This window comes from Phyllostomus hastatus, unplaced genomic scaffold (genome assembly GCF_019186645.2).
Source record: "Phyllostomus hastatus isolate PE091 unplaced genomic scaffold, TTU_PhHast_1.1 phas_contig_58, whole genome shotgun sequence".
Classification (NCBI taxonomy): domain Eukaryota; kingdom Metazoa; phylum Chordata; class Mammalia; order Chiroptera; family Phyllostomidae; genus Phyllostomus; species Phyllostomus hastatus.
Window position 1 is genome coordinate 39,388,200 of NW_025333916.1, and position 26,573 is coordinate 39,414,772.

The 26,573-nt window shown below is 45.6% G+C and overlaps 1 protein-coding gene and 1 pseudogene across 1 annotated transcript in view; one reads left to right on the forward strand and one right to left on the reverse strand.

The window, feature by feature from the left end:
* The first annotated feature begins 1,566 nt into the window (after positions 1-1,566).
* The window catches only part of ANKRD33B (ankyrin repeat domain 33B), a 63,315-nt gene continuing 38,308 nt past the window's right edge, over positions 1,567-26,573 (forward strand). The window contains exon 1 of the mRNA XM_045847872.1: positions 1,567-2,088. Coding sequence (XP_045703828.1) covers positions 1,723-2,088 — 366 coding nt within the window. The 5' untranslated portion in view covers positions 1,567-1,722. The remainder of the gene's footprint in view (positions 2,089-26,573) is intronic.
* On the reverse strand, positions 16,453-17,232 carry LOC123824617 (annotated as a pseudogene).

Here is a 26,573-nt window from a genome sequence, read left to right on the forward strand (position 1 = left end):
CGCTCAGGCGTGTAGCCTTCGCCATAAGTCGCTGTTCTCCTGGGCTCTGGGGAGGTCAAAGGAGGCCCTGGGGGCCACCATGGGCTGGTCATCCCCGCGCTGAGTAACGCCATAACGCCGGAGGCCCAAGGGGCCTCCTAGTTCACTCCTCGCTCCCCTACACCGCCCTGGGGTATTTGTGACCGCGGTTCCCTCTGTGGCCCTCAGCTTGCCCACCCAGGTTTGTCCCCACTTGGTACATCCACCCATTTTTTTTCACCTTTGTGCCCCGAGGTTTGGCAACTGGTGAGCACGATATCAAGAGCAGTGGAAAAAAAGGAAGGAAAGGAGGGAGGCGGGACAGAGAGAGGAGTGGTGTTTCCTCTGTGATCTCCTCACGGTCCCCACCCACAAAGTTTCCTGTCAAAGAGGCAGCACCCCCCTGTCCAGCACCCTCGGGGTATGCACTCGCCACAGCGCCTGCGTGCACAGCCTTTACACGAAGATTTGTAACAGAGGTCAGGGGCTCCTGGTGCAAATTCTCACCCGTAGCATCCAGACAGGCCCAAAGAGGCTAAGCTCCAGCGCGCGGGAGGGGTGGGCTGGGCTGGGACCCAGGCCATCGCCTTTGGCCAGGCCTTGCTCAACGTATTTGGCAGCCAGCAGAGGAGTGAGCGCCCTGTCCCGGCCTCATCTGGTAATCCCTCTGGACTTCCAGTCCCAGGCACGGTGACAATGGGCAGGGGTAGGGGAAGCGGAATCATTCACGGCTCTGGCCCGGAACAGACTCTTCTCACCCAAACTTTCCCCTGGGGCTTGTGAACACGTGCCAGAGTCGCTCTGTTAGGAGCAATCGCAAGCCACAGTTGGCCCGGGTTCTGCGTGACCTGAGGTGGGGAGGGGGGCTGCGGATCTTCTTTTCCAAGTTGAGACCTCGTCGCCGCAGCTCGGAATTCTCAGTTCAGAGCTCACGGTCCCCGGTGCAGCCCTCGCCCCCGGCCCCCCACAACGACTTATCCCCCGGTGTCCTCGATATCTCGGTATCCTGGGATTCCCCGGTCCTAAACCCTGAGTGGGGATAGCCCCGGAGCCCAGACTCCTGGGGAGGAGACAAATGGGGTCGACACCTCCGCTGAGAAACTTTCCCCCTCTCTGCTGGAGCCAAGACACGATGGGCACGCTGGGCCCCTAGGGTTTGGATGTTCTTAACGTGCAACGCGGGAGGTGTCCTTCGATCTCTACCTTCGTCCTCACCCCAGCGGCTGCTGGAGGCGAGGGCGGGGCTGCTTGTCACCCTCCACACGGGCTTTCGGGTTCTTCAGTTCTCGCTTCTAAGTCTGCGCACGCATTTCTCAGCTCCGGGGCAAAAGAGCCGGCCACACTGGCCCTGCGGTGCGGAGAAGCCTCTGCTTGGTAAACTTTTGGGGCTGAGCACTCTGGGGCTGAGAACCCGGGACACTGGCGTGCCGCCTCCCCACTGTTCCCGCCCACACCCGCTGCTGCCATTGGCAGGATTTGCGGCTCCTCCCACTCGCGGGGAGTTCTCTCCCGGGCGGTGTTTCTTTTAGTTCGCCACGCCACGCGCACCAGCCAGGCGCCTGTTTCGCCAGCCTGGAGCGCACCTAGCTCTGCTCTTCTGAAATCGCAGGGGACAAGGGACGGTGACTGGTGACTCGGTAGGCTTCCAGAGTTCCCGTCTCGCAGCTCTTGCCCTGGCCCCCGGCCCGCGCCCCGGCCGACCGCATGGTGCTGCTGGCGGGGCCCGGGCCGGAGGGCGGCGGGGCGCGCTGCGTGTCTCCGCAGCCTCCGTCCCCACCTCGGGAAACCAGGGCCAGGGAAGACCCCACCGACTATGAGGAGTACGAGGACTTCTCGCATCTGCCCGACACCCGCAGCATCACCTCGGACGACTCCTTCTACCCTACCCTAAGCGAGGAAGAGTACAGCGACGGGAGCGCGGAGAGTATCCCGGAGGGAGTCCCAGAGGGCGTCCCGGAGGCGGCGACCCTCCTGAGCGCCGCCTGCGCCAACGACGTGGGGCTACTGAAGGCACTGGTGCGGCGGGGACCGCGCGTTGAGGAGGTGCAGGAGACAGATCCTAATGGCCGGGTAAGCAGGCGTCCCCACAGAGTTCGGGTCTCTTCCATTCCCCGCACCACGCGAATCCCGAATCCCGACTTTGTCCGGGTCCCGCGGAGACTTTTCCATTGCGAAGAGCGCCTTTTTCTCGCTCTTTGGGCCTGAGGCACATGTGAAGCCGCTGGGTCCTGCCTGTCCCCGGCTGGGGGTGGGGCGAGTTTGGTTTGTCTGAGGTCACAACCCCGCGGGAGACTCAGCTAGTCCCTCGTCCTCTTATCATTTCCTTCTGGTTTCCTGCCCCCCAGAACCCTCCAGTCCCTGAATCCTTCCTGGGGCTTGCGCTGGATCCGGGTTGGAGGCCTCTCCGTGGGATATGTCAGCCCGGGTCCCCTCTCACCACTACCCTCCTCGCCTGTAAGGGACAAGCCCTTCCTCCCAGCTCTCCAACTGCCCGCCCCCCTCAGCCCATCGCTGCTGCCCCTCTTGCGCGTTCTCTTCCACGCCCGAGAGCGAAGCGGCTCCTTCGGGCCACCCAGGTCCGGAGTTTCTTCCCAGATCTCCTGCTTGTTCTCCCCATCTCACACTCCGCTTCGTCGGGTGACCCGCGGGGCAACCAGCCAGCGTCATCTCCGACTTGGTGTCCCCAGGGCCACTGCCACGAGCCAGTGCCACTGCACTCTCTGGCGCTCTCCCCTGCCCCCCTCCATGGGGCAGGCAGGGGTGGGGGTGGGCAGAGATGCACGGGGTATGTGTGGGTTAGTTGTGCCAAGACTCAGAGACAGCAAGGAAGGTTTAGGAAAGGAAAGAAAAAGTTGGCTTGCAAAGACTTGAGGACTGGCTCACAGAACACAAGCCACTATGCACGTGGAGGGAAAAAAATCACAGTGACCACGGAAGCCAAGTGCCCCTTGATCTGTGCTGCGTGGACAGGCAGCGGTCTCACCTGATTGTCACATTTCTCCGGTGGCGAAGGATATCTGCAGTCTCAGCATAGCACAAATCGGGAATGCAAGTGCTTTTGCTCAGGAGCCCACAGCCAACAGAAGATAGGTGCTTTTTTTTTTTTTGCTTGGGAACTGGTGGGACCCTGTGCCTTTGGTTTATCTCAGGTAAAGCAAAGACTTTTGGAGGCAGTGGCAGGCAGGTGCAGTGTCATTGGTTACCGTGTGGTGGGAGCTTAAGCTGGAGAGGCTGATGAGTGGCTGACCTCGGGTAGCCGAGTGAGAAATAGGAAACTGGGAAACAGACTGGTTTCAGCATGCCGTTGTCCAACCTTGGGGGCACAAAACTCGCTCACTCACTGCCTGCAGGTTCTTAGGGGCACTTCTTAGGGAGGTCTTTCCTCCAACCCTGGAGCTGAGTAAGGGCCGTCCAGGAGTTCAGGGATTGAGGGTGGCATTTGAGCAAAGACATAGAGAAGATATCTGGGGGAGAACATCTAGACATAGGGAGTGGCAGGTGCAGGGTCCTGTCGCAAGAGCTCTTTGGGTCGTCTGCATGTTGCCATAATTAGTGGCAGTAAAAACGGCCCAGAAAGCCCTAGAGCAGGGGCGTCCAACCTGAGAGGTGCAGGCCGTGTGCAGCCTAGGATGGCTGTGAATGCGGCCCAACACAAAATTGTAAATTTACCTAAAACATTATGAGATTCTCTTTTTGTTTTCATTAGTGTTTGTGTATTTAATGTATGGCCCAAGACAACTCCCCTTCCGGTTGGCCCAGAGACACCAGAAAGGTTGGACACCCCTGCTGTAGAGCTTTGGTGGACAAGAAGGATAGTTCACTGCATCGACTACAGAAGGAACAGCTCACAGGTGCAGCCCACAGCCAGCTTCATGGAAGAAAAATGTCTCTAAAGGCTTTGACAGCTTTTCTGAGCCGTATTTGTCGAGCTGCTGGTGTCTGGTCAGTTAAGAAGGGGGCCCTGCCTGGGCTGACAGACGTTTCATTGGACTCAAGTAACTAAGGATCAGATGTGATTTGTTTAAGAAAATACATTCTTTCCTGGTCCTGAGACTCGTAGAATGTCAGCTGTGGCTCAGCACACAATTTTTCTTCTAAAACGTTGATTGCTCTAAAAGGATTGCGTAGTCTAGTATGCAACATGTAAATATGTGTCAAATAATTCTCCAGCGGCAGTCCAAGTGTGCTCTCGCTGTCTTTTAGGTTTGTGCTTGTTTTTGCTCCCTCTGAATTAGGGACAGTGAAAACTGCCATAATTCTTTTTCTCAGTTCTCCTCTTCCACTTGCTATCTCTGGAGGTTCTCCCTCAGGGTGGTGACAGCTCTGGGGACGGCCCTGCAGCCGAAGGAAATGTTTGTGCTGTCTGCATTGTTCAGAGGGCAGCTGGAATGTCAGATAGCTCTTCGACCAGATTTTAAACCCAAATTATTTAAAATAGTGTGCTCCTTTCTGGATGTACGCAATTCTTCTCGGGCCTGTTTAAATTCCAATGCCTCCGGGAAATTTTTCACAGGTCCCCTCCCTGCAGTCGCTCTGTCGGCTGGCGAAGGCTACACCACACACGCAGTATGGGAGGGTATCTCCCCTTACGTGTGAGGGGCTTCCATGTTTTAATGATGTGTCGTTCTGATTGGGACCTTTATCTTGACAGATACATGAAAAGCTTTGTTGTCGGTGGTGGTTTTTCGAAGGTTACAGGAGTTGTATAAACTTTGGACTCGGCTCTCCCTAAAATGAGAAGCACGCTGTTTGGCGTTCACACCCAGCCCTTTGTCATTTTCCAGGCCTCAGCACTGATGGCCTGCATGTGCACTAGTTAGTACAGAAAGTGAGGTCTGGCTTCATGCCTCTACACGTATGTTGAGGGCCATCAGGCACAGGGAAAGCGGGTGAGGAGGGAGAATGGGGCTCAAGAGGCTGGTGCAGAGAAGTGTGTCAGAGGAAGTGAGCCTGGAAAAACCTGGGCTTGTGATGGGCAGGCTGACAGATGTCAGCCTCTTCTTCCCCTAGTGACCGTGTCTGGGATGCTCTGGGCCCAGTAGCCACGGAAAGGCCCATGTGTTTTGTTTTTTGAAGATTTTATTTATTTATTTTTAGAGGGAGGGGAAGGAGAAAGAGAGGGAGAAAAATATCAATGTGTGATTGTGTCTCACGTGCCCCCTACTGGGGAACTGGCCTGCAACCCAGGCATGTGCCCTAGACCGGGAATTGAACTGGTGACCCTTTGGTTCGCAGACCCCTGCTCAATCCACTTAGCTACACCAGCCAGAACTGTTTTTTTTTTAAGGGACTTAATTTTCCCAGAGCAGTTTTAGGTTCACAGCAAAACTGAGGGAAAGTACAGAGGTTTCCCAAATACCCTACCCGCAGGCACGCACAGCCTCTCCCATTATCAACATCCCTTCAGAGTGGTACATTGTTACTGTCAATGAATCTGTGATACATTAACACATCATAATCGCTCAAAGTTCATAGTTTGCATTGTGGTTCATTCTTGGTGTACATTCCATGGGTTTGGACAAATGTATAATCTATATTCATCATTTTATCATAAAAAGTATTCCATGTGATTTCATACAAGTGCATTAGTTATCTATGGCCACAGCAGTGCTGCCTAACAAATAACGGGAACCTCACAAATGTATGCAGCAGCAAACATTTTGCTAAGGGCGGCCCAGCTCAGCTGATCCTGGACTTGCATCCACTGGGGTCATCTGTGGGTGGCGGAACTGGGAAGGGCTTGGCTCGGGTGACTGCTCCATGTAGCCTCTCATCCTCCAGCAGGCTGGCCTGGGCTCGTTCTCCATGGCAGAGCAGGGTTCCAAGACAGCAGGTAGAGCCAGTAAAGTTCAATGTCACTTCTGCTGAAGCAAGTTTACCCTCTTAAGCGTGAGTTTGCTTTTGTTTGTATAGGATGTTATTCACTAACCATAAGTGTTTATTTACTTATTTTAAATTTATTTTTATTAAGGAAAATTTTAGATAGGTACCCAAGTAGGGGGTACCAAGATCCTTCCTGTCCTAATCATACAGCATCAATAAGCATCTGCTCCCAAAAGCCTGCTTTAATTTTGATGGAAAGGGATACATTAAACTCTGCTTTTTATGTGTTTGTTCGGATGACGGTTTCAGAAGTTTAGGACCACCGTCACTGGATTTGGAGCTAGAAGGGATTTTAGGGTTACTGGTCCACCTCATCACTGGTTGATGAAGGTGGGGCTCAGAGAAGAGGGCATCTAGAAGATCAGAGAGTCAGGTTCTAGAGTGCCCCTGAAGCTGCTCGTGATGCTCCTGAAACCAGCATGCGTCTCCAAGGGGCTTCTGAGCGTCCCACCTTTGCCTCCTGGCTGCATCTGAGACATGGGCCAGCTAGGAATTTGGTGGGGTGCTTGGGGTGATTTCAAACACCCGATTTCTATCCCATCCTACACTTGTAAAGGGATGGGAAAGGTGTTAAAAAATCTAAAATAATAATAGGGTATATGAACTTTATTGGAATCCCATTTATTCACCTAACATTCATATCACTATACTATGCAGGCTATTATTCAAAACTATTTTGAATGACAACTTCTGGTAGATATGACTACACTACAGGAAAAGCTATAAGCATTATTTAACTAATTGCAAATTAGTAAAATTCAAGCCTCCTAAGCAGAGCCTGAGGTCAGTAGTTTTTTAATAGTTACAGCGTTGCTCAGCTTTTCCCTTTCTTCCTGAATCTGTTCTGGTAATCTTTACTTTTCTAGGAAACTGTCCCATTTTTTCTAAGTTCTAAAGGTTAATAAATCTATGACATTTTATAGTTCTCTTTTTAAGCTCTGCTATAATTGTGTTATATCCTGTTTTTCTTTTTCTTAAAAATTTAAAAAAGATTTTATTTATTTATTTTTAGAGTGGAGAAGGGAAAGAAAAGAGAGGGAGGGAAACATCAGTGTGTGGTTGCCTAGCCCCCTACTGGGGATGTGGCCCACAACCCAGGCATGTGCCCTGAACTGGGAATTGAACCAGCGACCCTTTGGTTCGCAGGCTGGCATTCAACCACTGAGCCACACCATCCTGGGCTTTCCCATAAGTTTTGATATATAGTATTTTATTATTGTTCTGTTCTAATTTACATTATGACTTCCTCTTTTTTACCTAGAAGTTATTTCGAATTATGTAGAAGATTTTTAAATATACATTCTTAAGCTTTATTAAAATAATTTTAAACGTAATTCAGAGAGTATGGTCTGTGTGATATTTCTTTGATATTTCTCAAGACTGGCTTTACAGCCTACTGGGCCAGTGATTCCAAATTTTAACTGTGCAATGTTCTATGATTTCTCCAAATTGAGTCAAAACAGTTATATAAAAACAATATGTAATTTCCTTTAATTAAAGAAATAAGGAGGATTTAGAGAAGTTATTAAAATATGTAAACAGAGAAAATATGTTTATTCAAGGAGATTGGGAGGTAATTCCTTTAGACAACCTGGCGGAACGTATGGGGTGTGTGTGCATGTGTGTGGTGAGGTCAGATTGTAATGGGTAGTGGGATATTAAGAATATTTGATGTCCTGGCTGGTGTAGCTCAGTGGATTGAGCGCGGGCTGTGAACCAAAGTATCACAGGTTCTATTCCCAGCCAGGGCACATGCCTGGGTTGCAGGCCATGACCCCCAGCAACCGCACATTGATGTTTCTCTCTCTCTCTCTTTCTCCCTCCTTTCCCTCTCTAAAAATAAATAAATAAAATCTTTTTTAAAAAAAGAATATTTGATGTTATTCAGTGTGTGTGTACACCAAAGAATTTGAAAGGGATAATATTTTTAAATGGTGTTCCTGAATTTGAAAGACAGATGAAGGTGCATTTTGTTTACTTCTACTAAACCCAGTAAATGTGAAATCCCGAGTGACTATCGGGTTAGCAGCAAAATTGGATTGGAGTGGTGGAGAGTAATTTCAAAGTAACACAAAAACAAATGCTTCCGAAGGCATGTTTCTGTTAGCTGTGAATATCCTGATCCCACGTAGGCATGTGATGGCATAGAGAATAGAGCATTTGTCCCTGGCTGCTTTGGTTTCTGAGAGTTAAGTCTTGAGTGAGAAATCACCCCTGGCCAGGGACAGTCCAGCCGATAGGTGCAGGTGGGAGGTGGGAGGTGGAGGGTGCGGCTGACGAAGGGGCGGGAGCCACGATCATGCGGGCTGCCCAGGAAAGGGCATTAAATAAATGCATGGTGGTACATTTTCTGAGACGAGGGAGGATGCATGGAGTTGGTTTAAAAAAAAAGTTAGACAGGAGAATTAGGCTGAGTGAAAAACGTCCATCTCAAAGGATTATATGCTGTGTGATTCCGTTTACATAGAGATGGAGAACAGATCAGAAGGTGCCTGGGTTAGGGCTTTGGGGAGAGGAGTGGGTGTTAGTTACTCTAACAAGATAGCAGGAAGGGAGGGGACCTTGCAATGATGGAACAGCCTTGCATCTAGATTGCGGTTGTGGTTTCAGGGAGCAATACCTGGGTTGAAAGGGCATGGAACCACAGACATATACACACATACATGAAGTAACACCCTAACGAGCTCTGTGGGTTGTAGCAATGTCCATCTCGTGGAGGTGCTCTTGTACCATTAGTTACGCAAGAGGTTGGCACTGGGGAGGATTGCTGAAGGGGCAACTTCCTGTGGGTCCAGCACTATTTTGAAATCAGAAGTTTAATACAAATGAAGGAAGCCGACTCTTAAAAATAGGTGAGATAGTAAATTGTATGTTATACATATTTTACCACAATACAATATTGGAAAACAATGAAAGAAGGCATGTATTACCTTCTTTCTGCATCCCTGCCTCCAATAGATCCCCTTTTGGAAACTAAAGCAGGATCAGATCCAGTTAATATGTGAGGCTGGGATGCGCTGGCAATATGGGCTCTTTGAGCCATTGCTACTGAGTATCACCTAAAAGCTTTTCCCAAATGCAGGATCCCAGGCCCCTCCCTAGACAGACTGGACCAGAATCAGCCTTTAATTCGGGTTTGAGGTGATTGGCTTGTACACTTGTTTGCAGGGCTCCGGGACATTTCTCAGAATAGAAAACAGGTGTGGTGCCCAAGATAACAGGCTTAGGTTGGTAATATATGTAAGTCACATGATCTTCCGTTTTCTCTCAATTCCCATCTAGAAAACGGGGACGCTTATTATGAAGATAGCAATACCTCACAGAGGTCCAGGGAGAATAAATTAGTAACTTGTATACAGTGCATGCCACAGCAGAGGCGCTCAGTGAATGGAGCTGTTTGTTGTGTCTGTGGGTGAATCGATCTCAAGATGGTTTTCCATTCCAGTCAAGGGACAAGGTGGAAACCAATGTGTAACCAAAGAGGAACCATCAAGAAAATATCATGTCTACTCAGCGGGGACCCCTTTGTAACCGTGCAACTGTGGTAAGAGGTTAGATCTCATGTGAAGTGTCCAGACTACAGTGAAAGTGGCTCTTGGCGCCGTGCATGCAAATGAAGCCAGGGAGTGAGGAGACGTGAGGAGGGTCAGAGAAGGGTGCTGGGGCCACATCTTGGCATCTCTTGGGAGCACCTTTGAGAATGGTGGGTGGAGGCCAGGATGCCGCCTTAGGAATGGAAGCAGTCTGCGGCTTGGAGGGGCAGGGGAAAGATCCGGACTCTTGAATGATGAGGAGGGAGAGCATTTCAAGGAGGCAAAGGATGGCAGTAAGGCCAGGGACCATCACAAGCCTTTTTTCTTATAAACCTTATTTCTTTCTTCAACATTTTCCATGGGTAAAATTTAGTGCAAAGAGCCCTGGAGTTGGAGCCCTTGTCCACCCCGGGGGCTCTCAGGGACCGATTCGGTCATTTGCTCTGCTATAAATAACAGTACAGTGGGTTCCCCAACTTTCTGTTTCTGTTCCTTGACATTGTGGAGCCAGGCATTCCAAAGGGCCTGGCCCTCCCTGCTCATATCAGGAAGATCAGTCTGTATCTCTTCCTTCTAGACCCTCCAGCTTTTGTTTTTCTAAACCCGAGGGGCCAGAGTCATGTGCTAAAAATAGTGGTGGTGACAGAGCTCCTGAGTCAGTTTTGCTGGCACTGTGAGTTGGGATTTTTTGTTGGGGTTAGATAATAGGAGGGCTTCTGGGAAATGAAATCCATTTGCAGCAGCACCAGGGTACACCAGGACTCAGCTGGAGGGACTCTGCAGCTCAGTTTCTGCATCGTGGAGCCCTTTGTTACCTGGACATGCACCTCCCTGCTCTCACCATTGTGCTTCAGAGGACCTAGGTGGTATGGGGGACCTGTTTCCTCCTTGGTGAAAGGGGACAAAAGAGGCACCATGGAGCAGGGGAACAAGTGACTCTGTCATGTCTTGTCACCCACACATCCTCCTTTGATAAAGATTGGCCTGCAACAGGCCACCTCTGAGGTCCTTAGGCTCACACTCCAGGCGCTATCATAGATGGCGAGGCTTTTTCCATAGGCGTGTATTAGCCTTATAGGGACATCAGCTCATTCCAGCCTGCCTAGGACTGAGAGTCCCGTATCCCCGGAAACCCCTGTGCAGACCAGGGTAGTTGGTCAACCTACCTATGGAGGTCACTTCTATCTTGAGACCACATACAAAGTATCGTATTTGTGAAGCCAAAAGATGCATAGACCACAAAATTCCTCCTTTAGCAGGATCTGGAAACCCAGCTTTGGAGCAAAGCTATTAAGTTGTACCACCTGGGGACATATCCACTGGGAGAGAAGCATTCGCCTCTGTGGCTTCACGTGGACGCTTATCACACAAGAGAGCCATCAGGCAGAGGACAGACACATTGGGTGGGCAGGGTTTGGGAGATGGGGGACCTCTTGATCAGGGAGGGCCCATGAGGGCAGGGTCCGGAGTTGGGGATGAAGTCTCCACTGCTGTACACAAACGGGAATAAATACATTTCTCTAAAAAAATCCAGTTACTTAAAGTGCACCAGGGAAGCTATGGAAAATTTGTTTTTAATAGAAATCATTAAAATTTTTCTCTGGTGTAAACAAATATAAATCCATTGGGTTGGTTTAGAATGAGGCACAAGTGTGTTGAGTTAATTTAAAAAAACCTTATCTCATTTCTTAAAAGCAGTGACTTACAGTAACTCTACTAATAATTTTATTGGATCCAGGAATACTTAAGATACTATTAACTTAAAAAATGTTCTAATGTTAATTCAATGAAAATAACTAAAAAAAACATATCAACCTTTTGTTTGCATCTGGCAAGTTAATCTACCAGTTTGCAGATGGCTTGATTTTTTTCTTCTTTCTTTCACCATTTTTTGTATTTATTTTTAGAGAGAGGGGATGGGAGGGAGAAAGAGAGGGAGAGAAGCATTGATGTGAGAGGGAAACGTTGATTGGTTGCTTCTCTCATGTGCCCTGATGGGGTCCCAGCCTGCAACCCAGGCATGTATCCTGACCAGGGATGGAACCAGTAACCTTTCACCTTGCAGGATGATGCCCAACAAACTGAGCCAGCTGGCCAGGGCTTGATTTCAACATAAGAGTTGTTAGCAAATTCATAGAGGTTGTGTTTCCTTATCAATAACTTGAGTAGACTATAGAAAAATGTCTCTGTAAAAAGGAAAAAGGCTACCCACCCCCAGGAGTGGATATTACTGAATATTTGCTATTAAAACATATTTCAGTCCTTTCAGACGGCTGTGACAGAATACCATACACTGGGTGGCTTATAAACATCAGACATCTATTTCTCATAGACCTGAGGTCGAGAAGTCTAAGATAAGGGTGCTGGCGATGTGTTGTCTGCTGAGAGCTGGCTTCCTGGTTCACCGATGGGTCGTCTTCTCTCAGTGTCTTTACACGGCAGAAGCACTTGAAGCTTTTAAAATCTAAGTGGTGGGAAATGCCCCAAATGCAAAGTGAAAGGCAAAGTATTTCCATGATGGGGCTCTACCTCCATGGCCCAAAATCCCCTAAATGCCCCACCTCGTAACAACATCACATTGGGAGTTAGAATTTCAACATGTGCATTTTGGGAGGGCACACAGACATTCTCTCTGTAGCAAAACAATATCAAGTGCTGAAGGAATAACTAAATTATGTATTTGAAGCATTTTCCAGTTGCAGAAGAGTCATACAGTTTTTCAGTATTTAAATAGAACTATATGAATATGGTTTCACTCAGAAAAGCCCAAGGTTGCCCTGGCAGGGTGGCTCAGTTGGTTGGAGCATCGTCCTATACACAAAAGGTTGGGGGTTTGCTTCCTGGTCAGGGCATAGCAACACCTAGGTTGCGGGTTCGATAACTGTTCGGGTTGTGCAGGGGAAGCAACTGATTGATGTGTCTCTCCCACATCCGTGTTTCTCTTTCTCTCCCTTCCTCTCTCCCTAAAATCAATGCGTATATCCTTGGGTGAGGATTAAAAAGAATATCCCAAGATCTCTGCCTGGAAAATTGGATAGGTTCACCTATAGATGATCTCCATCTCTAAAAATATGGAAGTATACTCTTCTGTGATTTAAAAAAATGCTTAAATGACTATAATTAAATAATTGAAGTAGTCATAGGATGTATAGAAGTAGAAAAAATATTTTTAAAGAAAGCTAATTTAAGGCTTTAAAGTTCTAAGTGATAGGAAATGCACCAAATGCAAAGTAAAAGGAAATAATTTGAAAGGGCAAGTAAAGAAAAATGAATGTTTTACAAACAGCTGTTTTGATATATAATTTACATACCACACAATTCACCCATTTAAAGTGCACAATTCAGTGGGTTTTTTTTAGCATATTCACAGCTACATGCAAAGATCAGAATAATTTTAGAACATTTTCGTGGCCCGAGAAAGAAGCCTTCAGTCATCCCCCTACCCCCAGCCCCTCCAACCCTGAGCAACCACGGCTCCACTTTCTTTCTTTACACTATTTATAATAGGATTTTTATGCAAGAACTCAGTCTTTGTAGCTTCATGTCAACCTCTCTTGACATTTTACTCAGTAAGTGAATAAATGCAACATTCATGTCACCCCCGGCAGCGCCAGCCATGTGCAAGACAACGACTGTCACACGTGCCGGGTCTACCTTCCAGTGTCTTACGAGAAATTCCCTATAAGTTACCATGTATGACATGGAATAAAGTTTTCAAAGAGTGTGCAAAGCCCCAAGCCTGACCCATTGCACTTTGAGCCCTGGGCCCCGTGGCCCTCTTATTCATCTCTACTCGGGCACCTGGGAACTCACCCCAGACCTCGAATCCCAAAGCCTGGGGCGGGGTCAGCACTCTGCTCCACACACCCTCCAGTGCTTCCGATGCAGCTCACCTCTGAGAACCTCCTGTGGATTGCATTTACATCTTCTGATTAACGGGTCAGCTCAGCCTTGGAGGTTTTCTCTTCCTCCTAGGGAGTCCTGGCTTTCTGTTTTGAGGAGAAGATGGAGGTCGATGTTCTCCAGCTCGTTTGCCCCCTCACTCTGTTCCTTCTCCTGTCTGTGTATTTTTTGGGCGGGGGGGGCTTGTGATGAGAAGCTGTGTTGAGAGCAGGGCCTGATTGGTTTTGCCCTTGATTGGCTCTCTGGCAGGGGGCTTGGGAAATACCCAGTAAAGGTATATGTGTGTGTCTCCTGCTGTTTCTGTCTCCCTGGAGAACCTTGATTCACACAGTCCCTTGGGAACATTACCTGCTGGCAGAGCCCCCCAGCTTGTACGACTGATGCCAGCTCTTGGCCTGGGACCACTTTCCTAAACCTGCATTTGAGGTCAAGGGCGGGATTTCTCCTGCTAAGCTTCCAGCATGTCGTATATTACACATTAGTAGCACAACTCACTACCCCTTTGCACACACTTTGTGGCATTGTTTCTGTTGCCTCCAAGGGCAGCTCTGTGATGGGGCAACCTGTGCAGTCCTCTCGCCCTGTGCCTAACAGTGCCCAGTCATTGGTGTGATGCTCTGCTGTTGCTGCCTTGATATGAATGATTTTGAACTGGGCGTCCTGCGTTCTCATTTTGCATAGGGGCTGCAAACCATGTATCCGACTCTGGTTGCCTCCATGTCTCTAGTTGCCCCCATTTGCAGCCTAGCCTCCCTCACCTCCCCAATTTGGTCACTTTGCAAGTATTGCACAGTCCCTGGTGATGGCCCATCACTTTTCATTGGGGTCTCACTGCCTCTTTAATTTGGAGCTTTGAGATGTCTCATTTAAACAAATGCTGTACTTTCTCTCTGGTTTCTTGTATCTGGACACTTTCCATTCTATTCTGCTACCACTTCCTAATTATTTTCTTATGTGTGGCTTGTATTACAACAGCATCATCTTTGCAAACTCTTCTTTCTAGCCCCCCACCATTGTGGGGCTGAATACCTGATGTTCCACTGTCTCCATTTGTGTTGCAGAGGCTGGGCTCTCACAGCCTTGGCAGATCCGTATTCCCCCTGGAACACACACCTACCCCCTCTCTGAACTGCAAGTCCGTCTCAGATGTCACCTTCCCCATGGACTTCTCCCATTCCCTTTTTCTTTGGTGGCTTCTCTGACTTTGAATTCCCACGTGCAACTTGTTTAGGAAACTCCTTTCCTTCTGTTCCCTTTTATAATGATTATTTTATATTCTCTCGAAGCTTGATAAACTCCATGAGCAAAGATCCTTAGCATCATTGTTTATATCCCCTTCAGTCTGGTAGAGTTTGTTGCACACAGAAGCTTGCCAGATAAAACTGGGAAACTGTTTCTTGCTGCTAGTTATATACTCTTGATTTTAAAACTACTTAAAAATACAGTTTTAGGTCTTACATTTAAGGCTTTAATAATTTTGAGTTGATTTTAGTGGATAGTGTAAAATACTGGTCCAATTTCATTCTTTTGCATATGGATATATAGTTTTCACAATACCATTTACTGAAGACACTATCCTTTCCCCATTGTGTATTCTTGGTGACTTGTCTAAAACTAATGGACTGTACATGCTTAGGTTTATTTCTGGGCTGTCTATTTTGTTCCATTGATCTGTGTGCCATAAGGCTTTTTTTTGGTCAGTGCTACACTGTTTTGAGTACTATAGGTTTGTAATATCATTTGAAATCACAAATTGTGATGCTCTCAACTCAATTCTTCTTGCTCAAGATTGTTTTGGCTATTTGGGGGTCTTTTGTGGTTACATACAAATTTTAGAACTGCTTTTTCTATTAATGTAAAAAGGCCATTAGAATTTTGATAAGGGGTTGTGCTGAATCAGTCTATGCTTTGGGGAACACAGGCACTTTCACAATATTAATTCTTCCAATTCATGATCGGAAAAAATTCAAGATATTTTTCCATTTGTTTGTGCATTTCCCAATTTCTTTCATCAATTTTTATAGTTTTCAGTGTACAAATCTTCACTTTCTTGGCTAAATTTATTCCTAAGTATTTAATTTATTTTTTGATGCTATCGTGAATGGGATTATTTTCTTGAATTCCTTTGTGCCCAGAGCTTGGTTGGTGTAAAGAAAGGGAACTGATTTTGCATGTTGATTTTGCACCTTGCAACTTCACTGAGCTTGTGTATTAGTTCTAAGAGTTTTTTTGATGCAGTCTTTAGGGCTCTCTCTCTAAGATCATGTCATCTGTAAACAGAGATAATTTTATGTCTCCCTTTTCGATTTGGATGTCTCTTGCTTCTTTTTCTTGCCTGATTTCTCTGACTAGTACTTCTAGTACTGTTGACTGGAAATGGAGAGTGTGGGCATCCTTGCTGTGTAGCAGATGTTATAGAAGGGGCTTGCAGTGTTTCCTCGCTGGTTATGATGTCAGCTGTAGGTTTCTCATTGACGGCCTTTATTGTGTTGAGACTTCTCAACCTTGGCAATGCTCATGGTTGTTGGCTGCATCATCTTTGTTGTGGGGATCTGTTCTGCGCCTTGGAGGATGCTGAGCAGCATCCCTGGTCTCTACCCGATAGATGCACATAGCACCTCCCCCTGCTGCCGCCCCCTCTTGCAAAAACCAAAAATGTCTCCAGACATTGCCAAATACCCCCTTGATGGGTGCAGGGGAAAAGTCACTCCTTGATTGAAAAATCACAGAAACGGAGAATAAAGTCAGCAAAATCGTTTGAGTTGTGGACGTGAGTGCTTTTGTGCATGGACAAATTCCCGAGGTTGTACAAGGATCTAGTGTTCGGCATGCCTGGTTGCTCTCTTCTGCCACTTCTTACTAAAAGTTTTGTCAAGTGTTTTATTTTTATTTTATTTTAGGTTGAGTAGTGTAATGTTAACATCCACGAAAGTAAAACAAATCATTTCCTCTGCAGCAGCTCATTAGCAACTGGTTAGCACATAGAGGTCAATGCACCAAGGCTTAAACAAACAATCAGTACAATTGGAGACCCCTCCACTATAGAATGGGGAACTGTTCCCATATGACCAACAATAGTTGTCCCAAGAAACACAACAGCTACATCCACCCTCCTTCAGGGGGTTGATCCATCGAATTCGTTAAGTAGATCAGCTACTTTATCACTGGAGACTCGGATCCAGCCACCCTCACAGACATGGCGGCGGTTGACTGCACCTCCTGAGTAGGCCTCTGACAGGAGTCTTGGTAGATGGCTTGGCAGGCCAGATCAGAGGCCTGTTCCTCCTGCAGGTCGTAGGAGTAACCCTGATCATGACCCCATGTGCATACACAGAGCCAGAATCTACACAGAAGCTGGCCCCTGAGATTTGGTTTTCACTGTCCATGTAGTAGACGCCTCTCTTATGCCACCCACAGATCATGAGGCCCACGGACAGCCCCATGCCTTTACACTGATATACTATGTTGGAGAGCAGCTTGGAGGCAGCTGCTACTGAGATGTGTTCCTTGTTTTGAAGCTCACAGATTTGGTGTTGCTGAGCCAATAGCCATTGCCAGGAGCTACGGTCTGCTGCGTTCTCAGCCATGGTACCCGGTAGGTAGGGGCTGAAGTCCACCACCTTCATTACTGTCTGAGAGGCAAGGTAGGCACCTGCTGTGGCCCGAGAATCCACTGCAACAATGACTTCACGTTGAAACTTGAAGGCTAGGGTGATGGTTCCATGAAGCATTTAAATTCTCAGCCTCTTTGGGATACCCTGCTGGATGCGGCCAGGCTCAGCCCATCACTGGGACTACCTGGACCCAGGTCCAACAGATCCACACAGCCTCCGAGGCTAAAATTCACGTGCTGGTCCATCAGTAGCGAGTTCTCCAACACTCTGGCCAGTGCCATGTCTTGTCAGTTGTTTTTTTAAAGTTGAAGAATGTGCAGCTTAGTAGGAAATTTTATCTACCAGCTCCTCTGAGGTGCTCCTATTCCATAAAATGAGAAAAGCCCTTAATTAGAGTTCCCAGCACAGTCAACACTTCTCATTTGGAGTATTTGTTGTTAGAATTTTAACATTTGACTATATTTTCCTCTGGGAAAATACTCATGATAGGACAAGCTGTACTTTTAAAAATGTAATATGAGGTTAACCCCAGGAGGCATGACACTTTCTCTCCACTTTTCACACAGTTTTCCTCTCATGATTATCACTTCACTTTTATCAGGGGCCAGGGGGACATGTGGAGGCCACCACCACGTGCTCAGTGGAAGTTTAATTGATAACGAAGCTGATGAGGAGTCAGAGATGACCCATTTCATGCCTAGCAAGACAGAGCAATGCACAGTCTACCAAAAACAGTGCATACATTTTTGACTGCAAAAGGAGTTATATTAACTAGTAACATTCAAACAGTGCGATTCTTCCTTTTAAAAGGAATAACACAGAAAACAATTTGCATTAAACATGCTTCTTGATTCTGCATGAAGTTGCCTTCCCGGAATCTCTATGTCCTGCACCATGCACTAGCACTGGACAAGACAGATAGTCCTGCTCATATGGACTTCACCTGCTTTTGGGGGAGAGAAACAGGAAATAGGATGATTAAAACACATGTGAAGTGCTTAGCAAGCGAAGGAGTGTTCCGTGCTGAGGAGGAAAGGTAAAGCAGACCATGTAGATGTTGTCAGTAATGGGCTGATGACATCCCCCTCCTTGCTGAGGGGAGCCTTAGTGTGAAGACTCTGAGGAAGTGAAAGTCTTGCCTTGTGGCACAGCTATCTGCGGGAGCAGTGGTCCAGAGGAAGCGGTAAGGACAAAGGACCGTGAGATGGGAATGTCTGGGATATTCTGGAACAACCAGAATGCCAGAGGGGCTAGAGCAGAATGAAGGGAGGAAGCTGAGGGACTTAAAGAAAGAAGGAGACTTGGGCAAGAAGAGTAAGAATGGAAGAAAAAAGACCTAATTCCACTCAGAAGTGCAAGTTCTAGTAATGTTTTGAAATTTGGTGCTCTTTCAAGGGGACAGGTGTTTAAGGCCAGAGGTTCCTCTTTTTTAAGTTTAAAAATTTTTTATTTTTTACTTTTAGAGAGCAGGGAAGTGAGGGGGAAAAGAGAGGAAGAGAAACATCAATGTGTGGTTGCCTCTCACTTGCCCCTTTTTGGGGATCTGGCCTACAACCCAGGCATGTGCTCTAGAATGGGAATCAAACCAGCAACCCTTTGGTTCAGAGGTCTGTGCTCCATCCACTGAGCTACACCAGCCAGGGCTGAGGCCAGAGGTTCTGAATGACTGACTGTGGTGAGCTCCCTCGTCTGTCACTTTCTGCTTCATAGGATTAACCTCTTCAATATTTGTATAACTGAATCATCAACTATTTCGTGGATGCATGGAGTGTTGGAAACTGAGGTTCACAAACATTGTCTTTCGTTGACAAATCCACATTTGGGCTGCTTTTCTAGTGTCTTTAAGCCTCAGTTTTTTAGATCTGATTTTAAGCGTGAGTGGTCATTTCCATTTGACACAGGAAGTTTAAGAATGTGACTCTGTGGGTCTGTGGAGCATGAGGCTTTGCCCTTGTGAAAGGAAACCTGGAGAGAAAGCCCTAGAACTAGAAAGCACTTCCTGGGGAGCTTGTGGCTTCTTCTGTCAGCCTCCATGATCCAGCTGACCAGCAAGTGGCCTGCCTAATAGGTATTTGGGGTGACCTGAGGAAGAGAAGGTGCTAGCCTGTGATGTTTGATGGTTTTCTACCTGGTGTGGAGGGTACCACGTGGGGCATGAATGAATCGGAACTGTGGTTCTAGGGTTAGGATACAGGACTGTACCTCTGAGCCTCCCTGCTAGGGCCCCTCCCCTCCTTCCTCCCCTGGAGCAGATACCTCCATCAGTCACACTTCCCAGATCCTTACCGATGGCTTCTCCACACCAGGCTCCTGAGGGAGAAGCACAGGGGGACAAGCCCTGAGGCTCTGTCCACAAGGAACTCACAGATGGCAGTATAATATAGTCTGTGATAGAGACCCAGAATTGTGGGTCTTGAGAGTTTCTTCATCAGCTGTGCTCTGTGCCATGTTGAGTGGTATTTCTTTCTTTTCACCATGTGACATTAAGAAATACATAAATGCACTCCTCTGTGAGGGAGAAAGAAAGGGCTGGTGCTGGTGTGTCACAGCCAGCGTCTCTTTACGTGGTTGGAAATCACTGAGTCTGATGTACTAAAAATACAGTGTGCATGGAGGCCCTGTAACTCAGTGTGTGTGTGTGTGTGTGTGTGTGTGTGTGTGTGTGTGTGTATGTGTGTGTGTGTGAGAGAGAGAGAGAGAGAGAGAGAGAGAGAGAGAGAGAGATATTCTTCTCTTTCTTTTCCACGCAGTTCATGACTATATTCAGTCCAACAGAATGGTTCTCATCTTCAGTCTTTTCATGTATAATTTTTCCTGTGTGTTATCTTAATTCATAATTTAGGAAATTGTTATTAGTCTCCTGTAGTCGGACATTCAAATGGGGAAAGACCTTTCCGGTGTAAATGTGGCCCTTTTCCAATACATTTACATGTTCCAGGTCATTACTCATTTGCTTCTTAGCTTTTAACTTAACAGCAGTGCAAATGTGGGCCTATTACGATGCCTTTCCATTATTAGGACATTATTCATGTGTTTCCTGGCTGAGCAGCAGTATGTGCTCTGTGAAGAGGCTGGAAAAATCTTCTCTTGCTGAATTTCAAGAGGCAATGAAGTTGGACATTTGAAGTTTTCATTGAAGCAGAATGTCTCTGATCTTAGTGATTTGTGAAGATCCTTCTGGAGAGAGCTTGATTTTCCCTAATGATCACACCACCCCTACTCCTTTACCTTTGACACTGAACACTAACATTTAGTAGATGTTTTTTCTTGCTTCTAATAGAAATATTTATGTGTATACTCTTTTATGGAAAAATGGACAAAAATAGAGAGAAAGGTATTTAACTGCAATAAAATGGCCCCATGTGGCCCTGACTTGTCAAAGAAAGAAAGAAAGAAAGAAAGAAAGAGGGATCAAGTAGAAGAAAATAAAAATTAGAGCTCTACACTATAAACTACTAGACATAATAAAGTTACCATTTGATGTGATCTCTCGGTCTACCTATTTCTAAAGTTTACCCTGTAAGTAAGAGTTTGGATTCTGTCTTTTTTTTTTCTCTTATAAGCATACTTTGAGCCCATTTATATTTAGAAATCTTGATTTTAAAAACCCATTTCTGCACATGTCATCATTTATTTAATCATTTGTTGGACATTTTGGTTGTTTTTGAAATTTTGCTATAGACGTAATGCCCTGATGAGTGGGTGTCCTAGTTTATTGGAACATTCCCTTTTAGATTAATTCCTAGAAGGCATATTATTGAACTTAAGAGTATGAGTCTTTTAAAGGCCATCTTGCTTTCCAGGAAGATTGTACTAATTTCTCCTTCCATCAGTAGGCTATGGAAAATCGCCTGTTTTGCTGTATTCTCATCACACTGTACATCTTAATTATTTAAAATATTAAAATAGCTCTGTTGGTCTTTAAAACATTAAAAGTCAACCATACATACAGCAAAATACTCAGGTAGCATAGAAAAATAAAATACCTAAGAGAAAAATCACCTGTCTTAGAGATAATTTTTTTAGGTATAACATTGGAATCATTTAATGTAATATGGTCCATGTAATTTGCTTTTTTCCTTCGCAGCTTATTGAGGTCTTTGTATGTCAACAACTATGCATCATTATTTTAACTACTGCAATGCATCTTATTTTCTGGATATTTTCATTTATTTACCTTATGACTTCTTGGTAGCACTGAGGTTATTTCTAGTTGATGGGTAATGGAACAATTTCCATATATCCTTGCATATTGATCTAATTATTAGAAAACTGTTGGGTCTTGAGTTTGGATCCATGTGGTGGGTCCTGTTATTTTCACAGAAAATTCTGCTTCTCCTTGGAGCAGGAGTAGGTTTTTTCTCCATGGCGTCACACTTGGCCATGCTACTTTCTCTGGCAAGTTCAGTATGAGCATTGATTTGTATAACTTTGGCTGTCAGTGTTAAGCTCCAGCATATGATTTGCCGAAGTCTCCTTTCCCTCTGCTATGAGATTCCCAATATTCCAGGAGGAGGTTCATCTATCAACCCAAGTTCTAGAGGGAAAACAACATGGAAAAGACCAGCAGCCCACCTGAGAGCACATGCCCTGTGAGCAAGTAGATGTTTGTCAAAAGCCATTGCGGATTGCTTGTTACTGCTGCGTGAACTAACTTATCCTGCCTGACATACACATAACAAATAACCCTCTAGAAAGAGTGAACCTACATATGCTCACTCGCAAGGTGTTAGAGAGCTTTTCCTACTATACTTTGCCAATGCTAGTTATTTTCACTCTGTTTAATCTTTTCTAACTCATGGTTAAATAAATGATACCTCACTTTAATACATGTGACTTTGATTAATGATGTTTCAGATTATATATTTCATATAACACGTTTATGAGCCATTTAGATATTTTCTTTTTTTGATTTTCTTCTTCATATCCTTTGGCCATTTTTTGGATTAGTCTGTATTTTCTTCTTGAGTTTTAAGAACGTTTGAAATATGCTAAGGATACTATTCTTTATCTAGCATATCTTCCACATTCTTCTTCCAGTGTGCAGTTTTTAAAAATCTCATTTGGGGCTTGTAGAATTTCTTGAATTTATGTCTTCATATCTTTCATCAGTTTGGCAAAATTCTCTGCCACTGTCTTGTCAAATGTTGTTTTGTCCCATTCTCTTTTTTCCCCATACAGTGACATCAAATTCACAAACGTTAGTTCCTTTCCACTTGCTCCATTTGGCTTTCATGTCTTTTTTCCTATCTTTTTAATTATTTTTTTCCTGCCTGTGCATTTTTAGTTAACCCATCTTCCAGTTCACCATTTCTCTCTTTAGCCCAGTCCGTTTCTCCTTTTTAAATTCTTACTTTCAGTTTTTACATATTTTATTTCTAAAATTTTTTATTCTTTCTTATAGATTCCAGTTCTCTGTCAAAATTCTCCATTTATCATTATTTTCTGTTACATATTAATTAAAGTTATTGTAAAGTCTGATAACTCCAGTATCTGTATCTCCTGGAGGTGTTTTCTATTGCCTATTTTTCTCTTGGTCCCATCTTCTGGTGTGTCTGGTAATTTTTTTTGAGAGCTAGACATTTTATACAAAAATTGAAGTAGCTCTAGATGGTGCTATCTTCTTCCAGAGAGGATTTCATTTGCTTCTGGCAGACAGTGGGGCAGATGATAGTAGGCAGGCTGTAGTCTCTGTAAATTTTGGTGTATTTCTGCTTTATTCCCAGGAGTTCCCTACAGAAAATGTGGCATGGTTAACAGGCCTGTCATCCTTAGCAGGTCATGACCTTCAATCTTTTCTCCTTAACGTTGAGACTGTGATAGACTCTGTCTAACATCTCTGACCTTGATCTACTGTGCTCTGCTTGCTTCCCCAAACTTTTAGCTTATGAATCAGCAAACACCACGAGGAGGAGAGTGATGAGACTAGAGGCTCATCTCGGGGCTTTTACTTTCTTTCTTGCATATTGGGCCTGCAAGTCCTGGTTTTCTCGGAAGTCTGGTGCCTCTAACTAGGTTTATAAGAACTCAATTCCGATGCACTTGTTCTTAATGGAGGAGTAGATGTGATCGAAGCTAGTTTTTTCGTAGCTGAAAGTGAAAGCTGCTTTCAGTCTTTTTACTTTGTTTATACTATTGTTTTCCTAAGGGATAGATTTTTGGATCGTCAGACTTATCTTTTTCTGTATGACTTGTAGCATTGCTCTTGGGCTTCAAAATGCTTTTTAAAAGCCAAGTTTATAGAAATCATCATCTAAATTTTCTCCCAGTGTTTTTGTGGCGGCATGTTTAATGGCTCATTTTGGGATGAGACGGGAGGTAAAGATCCAACCTTGTTTTCTGCCACACGGCGAGGGCAATTATCCAACACTGGTCACTGAGTGATCCATCTTCTGTGACTGTCAGAAGCATCATCTTTTTTTTTTGTTAAGTGTATGGTGTCTCATTAATATTTTAAATTTTCACTACTCTACTTACTAGTGAGGGTATATACATTTTATATATATTTGTTGATTCTTTGCTTTTCTTCTTTAATTTTTCTGTGTTGTACCCATTTAAAAAGTGTAGTTATATATTTATGCTGATCTTTAATATTACTGTTGGCATTTGAATAATTCTACATATGCCATTAATTTTTCACATCTGTTGTTTCAGTGCCTTATTGATCCATATCAATGTAGCGATGCTAGCGACCAGGAGCGCCTGGGGCACTCACCTGGGCCTGCACAGCCTATGCTGATGATCCCTGACAGAGCCAGTGCCGTGGGTGTACTAGCCCTTATGGTTCTTGTTATGACTACAAGATATACCTTGGCAACAGCTATCAAAAAGCAGGATTTATTACTCACAGATTCTGGAGAGTACATGACATGCCTAGGGCCACACAGCTGAAGTTGGAGGGGGTGGGGAGGGAGGCGTGGAGGGGGAGGGGGAGAGAGAGAGGGAGGGCCTGGAGTTCTGTAATTATGTGCATGTACATCTGGACTTTATCTGTTGTTTGATTGTAACAGTTGAAAACAAGTAACATTTATATTGCGATCACAATGTAATGAATGTTAATTGAAGAATCAGTATGCTAGGCCTACCTTTTTCCCTGCAATATCACATTTTTAAATATCATAGAATATATTCACTCTATATTTTCCTTTGTGTGTGTGTAAAACTTTAGCTGTTAGCCCATTATGTTCTTCATTTTTTTAAAAAGACCGGTCTTAGCTTTTATAGCTCTACTGTTGAAATTTGAAGGTAGTGTAGGCCTTACTTTACTCTGGACATCATTGCACATATTAACACTTTGCAGGCAGGGAAATTTTGTTCAGTTATTTTTTTCTGTGAACCTAAACCTGCTCTGAAAAGTACAGTTTTATTAGAACAACAACAGAAACACAATTTTGCAGATGGACATTCGGAGCCTTTGATCAGCTTACGTGATGTCGATGTTGGAAAGACCAAGAGGCACACTCTCTCTGAAGAACACATCTGAAACCAGAACACACTAGAGGCAGCACGGAGCAGGAGCTGTTCATTAGCCCGTGACTTGCAGTGTGGTACATGCCCTGGCACTTCTTCCTGTGGGTCAACACTTTCTGTGCACGTAGAAATCTCCGTAATTGAGAGTTAGGGGCTTGGAGTAGGTGAGTGGACCCAGTGCTCGTGGGCCTTGCTCAAAACTAGTGTTTTAGAGAACAGAAAGAAAGCTTAGGGGACTGATGGGGGGGGGCTTCTCTCTGTTGCAAATGTGGATGCTCTTTGATAGTGTTAATTGCCCAGATGGTTTGTTCCTTTTGCATTTGCATTTAGTTATTTTGCAGGAACAACGTTTGCATTGCAGGGATCTGTTGGAGTGTTCATTCTGTTCATTTCCCTAATCAGCTAGGTTTTTCCATGTATTAAAAGTTGAGGTTGTAGATGGCTGAAGGAGTAAAAGGTAAGCAAATTAGCAGCATTTTGAGTATTGTAGTGCACAGCACAGTTGGATCTTACTTTTGCAAATGCATCCAACATACCTGCTGCTAGCACAACAGGTGTCAATGACATGATGTCCACTGAGGCTGGGGACGAGGGCGGGCAGGGGGCAGCTCTGGGCTTTTCTTCCTGAGAATATCTAGGAAGTTGCAGGAACGGACATTTTTGATCATGAGTGAGTGTGTGGAGGATGGAGGGGAGTCAGGTCAGGAGGCAGGTGAGGTGATGGGGGCCTTTTGCTGCTGTTGCAGGTGAGGGAGGGCCAGACTCAGGGGTAGCATCCTGAGCAGGAGAGGAGGGAGAAGGTCAGGTAGTGGAGGTACTTGGAGGACATGGGGCGAGTGTGGTGCTGGCATGTGGATGTGTTCGTTTCCAAGGCTGATGTAACAAATTAGTACAAATGTGATGGCTTAAGCAAGAGAAATGTATCCTCTCACATATCTGAAGGCTAGAAATTAAAAATCAAGGTGATAGCAGGTTTGTCTCCCTCTGAGGGCCCTAGGGGAGGATCCGTCGTGCCCTTTCAGCCTCCGGCGGCCCCAGGTGTTCTTGGCTTGTGGCTGCATCACTCCAGTCTCTGTCTCCATCTGTGCATGGGCTCTCCTCCTGTGTGTCTGTGTCTCAGATCTCCAAGGTGACCTCATCTCAGGATCATCAGCCTATTATACCTGCAAAGACTGTTTCCAAATAAGGTCACATCCATAAGTACCAGGGATTAGGACTTGGACATATCTTTTGGGGGAGAACACAATTCAACCCACAACAGGCAGTTAGTGGGTAGGTGAGTGAGAGCGGGTTGCGCTGAGACACCCAAGTGGAGGGGATTCTTCTCAGCAGAGGGCTGTGGGGGCAGAGTATACCAAGGGGAGGCCCTGAGCGGCTCTCAGAGATGCAACTAATCTTTAAAGGCTCTTCATTGCCTGCGACGCCATCTTTTTGGGTTCATCCCTGAACCCCGACTGGATGTTTTGTCCTGCCTCTGATCGTAGCCTTCTGGTTGGCCTCCCACCTCTGGCTCTGCTCTTTCCCTAGCACTGTCACAGCACTGTCGATGCCTTGTTGCTCTGCAACCACAGTTTATTTAATAGTAGTTTATTGTAGCAGAATTTACATATGGGAAAGCAAACAAATTCTAAACGAACAGCTGGGTGATTTTTGAGAAATCCATGCACCTGTGCAGCCCTCCCGCTCAGGAACGACACGGAGCGGAGCGTTCTCATCTCCATGGTGAGGCTCCTGTGCTCCGTTCTGCCGAGGCCCTGCCCACCACAGGCGGCAGCTGCTCAGGTGTCTGTCCCTGCGGCGCGGTTTGGTCAGCACTGGGACTTCGATGGAGTCGCACGGTGCTCTGGGACCCGACTTCTTGCACATGATGTAATAATGGTTTTGAGATTTACTCTTGTTCTGTGTGTATCACTAAGTTGCTTTTTTTTCTCATTTTTAACAGCTTTTTTGAGGTATAATTCTGATATACTATCCATTTGAGGTATTGTGCTAAATAGTTTTTGGCACATTCCATTATGAAATGTTTTAAATGTGGGGAAATTCACATAACGAAATTTCCCATTTTAACCATTGTAACCCCTGTATAATGCAGTGGTGTGTATTACATTCACAATATTGTATGAAGGTCAGTCACTGCTGTCTCATTCTAAAT